This window comes from Callospermophilus lateralis, chromosome 7, assembly GCF_048772815.1.
Source record: "Callospermophilus lateralis isolate mCalLat2 chromosome 7, mCalLat2.hap1, whole genome shotgun sequence".
Lineage (NCBI taxonomy): Eukaryota > Metazoa > Chordata > Mammalia > Rodentia > Sciuridae > Callospermophilus > Callospermophilus lateralis.
This window is the reverse complement of record NC_135311.1, coordinates 4,449,533-4,456,026: the sequence shown is the minus strand read 5'-3', so window position 1 is coordinate 4,456,026 and position 6,494 is coordinate 4,449,533. Positions and strand designations below refer to the sequence as shown.

The 6,494-nt window shown below is 49.1% G+C and overlaps 1 protein-coding gene across 1 annotated transcript; it reads right to left on the bottom strand.

Moving 5' to 3' along the window:
• Positions 1-5,500: 5,500 nt before the first annotated feature.
• Kplce (KPRP N-terminal and LCE C-terminal like protein) lies at positions 5,501-6,286 on the bottom strand. The gene has a single exon (XM_076863633.1). The coding sequence runs from the start codon at positions 6,284-6,286 to the stop codon at positions 5,501-5,503; it is 786 nt and encodes a 261-aa protein (XP_076719748.1).
• Between the last annotated feature and the right edge of the window lie 208 nt (positions 6,287-6,494).

Genomic DNA, 6,494 nt, shown 5'->3' with positions numbered 1-6,494 from the left:
CTGCTTTTTAAATGGGATAACAGATTTAAAATTGCTTTGGGATTCCAAAAGACCATGACAACTAAATTTAACCTTGCTGCTTCCCCCCAATTTCAGGGGGATTCTATTCCAACAGGAAAAGCAAAACAATAAACAGATGAATGTGGAACAAAGTATCAGGTAGTAAAACAATCAGGCCGAGCAGCCCCCAAGGCAGGGTGAGGGACAGAGGACGCGCTGAGTCGGGGTGACTGAGGAGGGCTATGCGGAGCGCTTGGCACCACGATGGTTTCGTGACAGTAGACAGGATCTAGCTTGGTGTTTTCCGGTCTGAGAAAGCCTTAGAAGCTGAACCCATGAGTGTTCTCTGGTGTCCCCTGAGTAATCAGAATGGAGTCAGACAACATGGGGAACCTTCCATAGGACAGGCACAGGAATGGGGGAAAATTCGGTCCTTTATTCGGCAAGAATATATTAAGTGTCACCTTGTGCTTGACCTGGGAGACAACAAAGCAAATAAGGCCTGGCTCCCGGCTCGCGCTGTGCCCCGGCTGGTAGGTTAGGATGAACAGGTCTCCCAGCAGGTCGTCCGTGTGGGCCAAACAGGAGGCTGGCCACGGGATCTCTGCTACTATTACTCACCACCGGCCTTTCTCAGCCTGGTGCTGCACATGCTGTTCCACCCCCTCTCCGTCCCTCGGGGCCCAGCCCACCCAACACCCGTCTGTCTCACCCGGCAGATGTGTAATCAGGTCAGCGGCAGCCTTCCAGGGGTGGAGCTGCTTACAGGAATCAGATCTGATTGGGACATTTTCTCCACCGACTCCTGTCTCAGGACTGTTCAGATTCCCCTTCTTGCCCAGCACCGACCCCAGGAGAAGGGCTGTTCCCAGAGATGGAGGAGGTGACCCATCAACCTCTGCCCATCTCCAGCATCTCAGGAAGACACCTCTGAACTTTGAGGAAGAACCAAGGAATTGACATGGAGGCTGTGAGAGCTGGGGAAGGCCCTGATGATGGCCTTCCCCAACTTACCCATTTTACAGAGGAAGAAATGGAGGCCCAAAGAGAAAGCGGTTTACTCAAGGGGATAACTGAAATTATGTGGTGGAGCTGGGCTAAGGACAGAGGTAGGAAAAGTTGGGAGACAACACTTTTTATCTGACAGGATTGTCACCTTCTTACCAAGTCACTTTTCATATTTGTTGGCACAATCCTTCCAAGTGAGGATAGGAAAACTGTGTCACTTAGCTAAGATGTGCTAGGCACCGTTTTAGGCAGTTTTGCGGGACAGAGTTGGCCTGCGTGCAGAGATCATGTTACTTGTGTGGAGTCGTAGGCTCAGTAAACACTCAAAGGTCCAGCTCTTACCACGGTGCCCGCTGTCTCTCCCCCCACCCCCAACTTGCCAAGTAGTGCAGATCAATCGTTTTATTGCTCAGGTAAGAGAATATCATGTGTAAAGGGAGCAGCGATGTCCAGCACATGGCAGGCCCTCAACAAATAAAAGGCAATTCTCTCTGTTCTTCCCTTTAGGTTTCAAGAATAGATTGGAGTCACTTTTTAACAGGTATTTAATAATACTGGCTATGTATTTAATCACAATCTATTTACAATAGGTGTGAAATAAAAATGTAGATTATATAAGTCTGCTTTTCATGATGGATTTGGGTGAAATAGGAAGTCTACCTGCATGCATTAGCCTTATGTATCAGAAATTATTGCAGAAGCATTTTCCTGGAAGAGGAAACATCATAAAAACTATCCTAGTCAGGGAAGGGCCTTAGAACTCTACTCTGCAGGCTTCTTCTACCACTTCAGAAAAATTGTGGGGAAGCAGACTCATTCTGAATTCCAGAGAGCAGCCCCCTAGCCTGCCCAAGAGAACTCTCCTCAGTTTCCCAGGGGTTGGATTTCATCTTCTGGACTTACCGTTCCTTCTAAATCACTGGTGGTTTAGTCTCAGGTACATACTGTGGAGGGACCCAGAATTAGGACGTCTGGATTATTTAACCTAAGAAATAGGGCATCACATTTTTTTGAGTCATCAAAAGCAGGCTCATGTTGAACTGTTAGTTAATCTAAGAATGTCCTGAAATGGAATATTCTGAAGGGTACAGCCATCAATTTTAGAAATAAGCGTCAGTGTCAAGCAGCAATGGGCCTTATGCTGAGAGGCAAAGACCACCGGACACTGGCACTGGGAAGCACCTTATTTATAATAGGGCCCAAAGAAGGGGAGGTGCACCTGGTGGGAGCCAGGGGGGAGGAGGGCAAACTGATGCTGTTGGGCAACTGTTTTGGATTATCTGTTAAATATGCTCTAGAAATATGAATGTCTTCCTGCAGAGAAGGCCCAACTACTGATGTGGTACCACCTGCCTGCTGGACACTCCTCGGGGGCGGTTTGGATGCCTCTGCAGGGGCAGTGTTGACGTGGCAGAACCATCAGGCCCTCTGGCCCTGTCGCCTCGTCCACCCTTCCTTCCTGCCAGATCCTTACTCTTGTTGGTCCCCCTCCTTCCACAGAATCCGCCTGTGCTCTGACCTCTGCCCGGAGAGCATTCTCCCCTCACACTCTGTCGTTGACTCCTACTCCACCTGGGGATCAAGTTACACTTCCCATCTCCCACGACGTGGGCACTCTGGATTCTCCCCTCATAGTTCCAGTCATAGATGCATCTTCACTTTCACTTTGTTTATTGGATTATATTCTCTTCTCTCTCTCTCTCTCTCTCTCTCTCTCTCTCTCTCTCTCTCTCTCCTATAAGCTCTGAAAATGGTAGGAATAGTGCTGAGAACAGAGTAGATGTTCGGAATCTACTTATTAGGTGAATGAATGAAAATCTGACACAAGTTGCTTATCCTTCTTCCAAACCGCCCAGGCCTCAGGCCGCTCAGTCTCCTGAAGCCCATAAAAGAGGAGGTCCCCACTGTCGGGTGTTAGGGTTCACTGGGGGGTGCTCCTGGGTGCCTCCAGAGTCTGGTTCCCTTCGTGGCCACATCTCTTTACACTGTCTTTTCTACCCGTCTCCTAAACCCACGGCAGGGCTCTTCCAAAGGTTTGTTCAGTGCCTTCTCCAAACTCCACTTCATGGGGATCGATTGGGGACTGTATTTATTTTCAAAATGACATTGACTCTCTAGGCTCCAGGTGGTGGTCACACAAGTGTGTTCATTGAGCACTAATTTATAATTTGTGTACTTCTCTGGAAGTGTGTTAGATTGGAAACATTTTAAAAGCCTTGATAGCCACTCAAATAAAAAGAAGAAAGAGACAGAGAAGAGAAAATCACAAGAGAAATAAATGAAAAAACAGTAATAAGGGAACGATCAGATAAATCATCGACTAGACACATGATAGAAATGATAGAATACCAAACAAAAAAAAAAAAGATACAATTACATGCACTAACCAGAATTCAGGCTCAACATTCACTTGTTATAGAGCAATATATACTGTGATACCACAAAATAAAAAAGGGAATGTTAAGACAAGTAATCGATTGAGATTTATTAATGAGTCGGGGTTCATTCCCTGCTCTTCCTTACTCCATATTCCTAAGCAACCACAAAAATCTCATGTTTTTGTCTCTAAGCTTTATAATTCCTTCCCTTCCTCCCACACAAAATCAATAGAATTGGCTAGAGAGGGAATTAGGATAGCAGGAGGAAAGAGGAGGTTTTTGTTCCTCCGTCAATTTCTCCGAAACAGAGACGCCAAGATTGGGAGGAGAAGAGAGAAGATGAAGAGGGAGCTGGAAAGATTCAACCCGCATGGTTAGGACCAGAGCCTTGGGCAGCAGAGGGCAGGAACACGGTCAGTAAAGAGAGAGATGAAAGAAGCCACAGAGCCTGGATATTAGAGAATATTGGGGAATTTAATGAGGAATTATTAAGCAACTGTGGAGGTTGAATAATGAAAGGAATGGAAAACAGGATTTTTCAAAGTATGTGATGGGTGGCAGAGTGGATTCCCTACAGTATTCTGTGATACATCAGCGCTGGGCTGGGCTCTTTGGACGCCATTCTCTGCAGACTAGACCACAGAGGCCTTCAGGAATTACTTAGCTCGTGAGTTCTATAAGCAATACTCAGACAGGGTCTAGACCCATAAAACCCAAACTGAGTAAGGCTATTCCTAGAACAAGTACGGAACTAGAAGTTGACCAGTTTTGATTTTGATCTACAACCTCTGTACTAATAACATTCTTACATAGCTCTGGCTAGTTATATAATTTTAAGTGATAAGTATTAAAAACACCTCATGCTCATATAAGTTGCAGAATAAGCATATTCCACCTTCCCACTTGGGAATCCCAGAGGAGCACAAGGTCCCCAGTAGGGCTGTCCCTGACTCTGAGGTGGCCTCCAGGGGCTGGGCCGCCAGTTTAAGCTGTTTGGATGGGCAGTGGGGCATGATCTGAGCAGCTACGTGTTTTCAGATATCCAAAGGCAGCCAACGACTCAAGCTGACTTTCTGCCGGGGTCCCAGCACAAACCAGAGACTGCTTCAGTAACACACTCTCCCCGGCTCTCGCTCATTCTTTTATGCATTCACCAAACGTGTGTTTTCCTGGGCATCAGGTCTGTGGCATTGTTTCAAATAGTTGTGATCCCACTGCCCAATTTTTAATGTGTGCGTTTTGGAGTCTCTTGTTATAAAAGTCCACCCAACAGAACCCTCCACAGATGGCCGTGCAAAGGAGAAAGAAGTGCTAATAATGATGGGCAACTCTTCCCACACGTTCCCATAATGATGGGAGCTCTTCCCACACGTTCAGCTTCCCCGTGGAGCCCTCTCACTGACGGCCAGAGCCAACCTGGGCAGTGTCTACCCACTTCAGGAGAGCTGTAGACTCTTTGTTAGGCCTGGACCCTGTGGCCTATGAGATAAGAAAATGCAATCTACTGAAGTCCCCTGTGGGTTCAAGCTACAGCCACAGCAGTGGGACCGTCATCTGGCAATGGTTCAGAGAAGACTGGGTTTCCCCATCCCTTCAACATCCAGAAAGAAAAACCCAAGAGGTTACATATGTTAGTCGTGCGGCCATGAGAGCCTGTTCCTGTCCGGACCTTCTCCTAAGACTAATCAGAGGGCAGATCTTCAGCCTCAGATCCTGCTAACTTGCATGGAGGAGCTATCCCCAGCCCTCTAGAAGGCAGGAGGGCCCAGGCTGGGGGTTGACCAGGTTGGTCTGCTTGCTCATGTTGATGCAGATCATTCTTCTAATTGAAAAACAAGAGTGAGAAGAGAGAGAGCTTTTCGGACAGAAAAGCACGAATGTGAATGAAAGAGACAGACAGGAAGCCACCGGGCATTGCATTCATGGTTTTATTCTTGCCAAAGTTTGGGGTTTGCGCTAACCTTGGCAGGCTGCCGTGATAAAGAAGCAAAGGACAGAGGTGGAGTGAGGAGGTTCTGCATCACTGAGGTGGGCCGGGGAGGGGACAGAGCTGGTGAGGGTCTCAGAAGGCAGAGCGGGGCTGTGCGCTCTGGAGCAGGCCCATCTTTTTATATTTAACAGCAGCAGTCATCGTCACGGTCACAACACGCAGGACCCCGGGACCTCATGGGGATGATTCCCAAACAGCAGCAGCCCCCAGAGCCGCAGCCCCCGGAGCCGCAGCACCCGGAGCCGCAGCACCCAGAACTGCAGCAACCAGAATCCTCACAGCAGCCTGATGATCCTGTGTTGCAGCCCTGAGGACGCTGGACCCAGCGTCTCAGGGGACTGACCCCAAAGGTCCGGGGAGCCAGACAGCAGTAGCTGGTGGAACAGGGAGCAGAGCATGGGTCAGGGGCACAGCCCTGCGAGGATGAGCCACCCCCAGAGGCCTGAGCGTAGTAGGTCTGGGAAGGAGAAGACTGGACGTAATACGTCTGGGTTTGGCAGGGAGCTGGACATTTCACGTAGGTCGTCTGGCAGGGAGCCGGGCACTTCACATACGTCTGGCAGGGAGCCGGGCACTTCACACAGGTGGTCTGGCAGGGAGCTGGGCACTTCACATACGTCTGGCAGGGGGTCGGGCACTTCACGTAGGTTTTCGTCTGGCAGGGAACTGGACACTTCACGTATGTCTGGCAGGGAGCTGGGACCCTCACATAGGTTTGAGCTGGGATTGGAGCCAAGTATGTCACAAAGGTCTGAGGCTGCGAAGGAGCAGGGCCTGTCACACAGACAGTTTGGGTCTGGCCTGGACCCTGGCCCTGAACAGCAACACCACTGGACCCTTGGGCAGACCCCAATCCTGAACCTTTCACACAAGATGGAGCAAACTGGGCCTGCTTCTGCTGGTCACACATCTTGCTGTGGCTTTGTGAAATCTGAAAAGAGGGGTCTCATCAAAACTGTGAACCTTGGAAGTCTTCCAGAGAAATATGCAGCTTCCCCTTGAGACAGAGTGACGGGCAGTCCAGGACCTTCCAGAGGTCCTTGATAAAGGACCCAAATGCTTGGGCACCCAAATGCTTTACCCCTGGCAGCTGCCAACTGTCTCCAGAAGGAAAACCG

Bases quoted from the DNA above. Each gene is read 5' to 3' on its own strand.
- Kplce (XM_076863633.1), bottom strand. From the start codon at position 6,286: ATGTGTGACCAGCAGAAGCAGGCCCAGTTTGCTCCATCTTGTGTGAAA.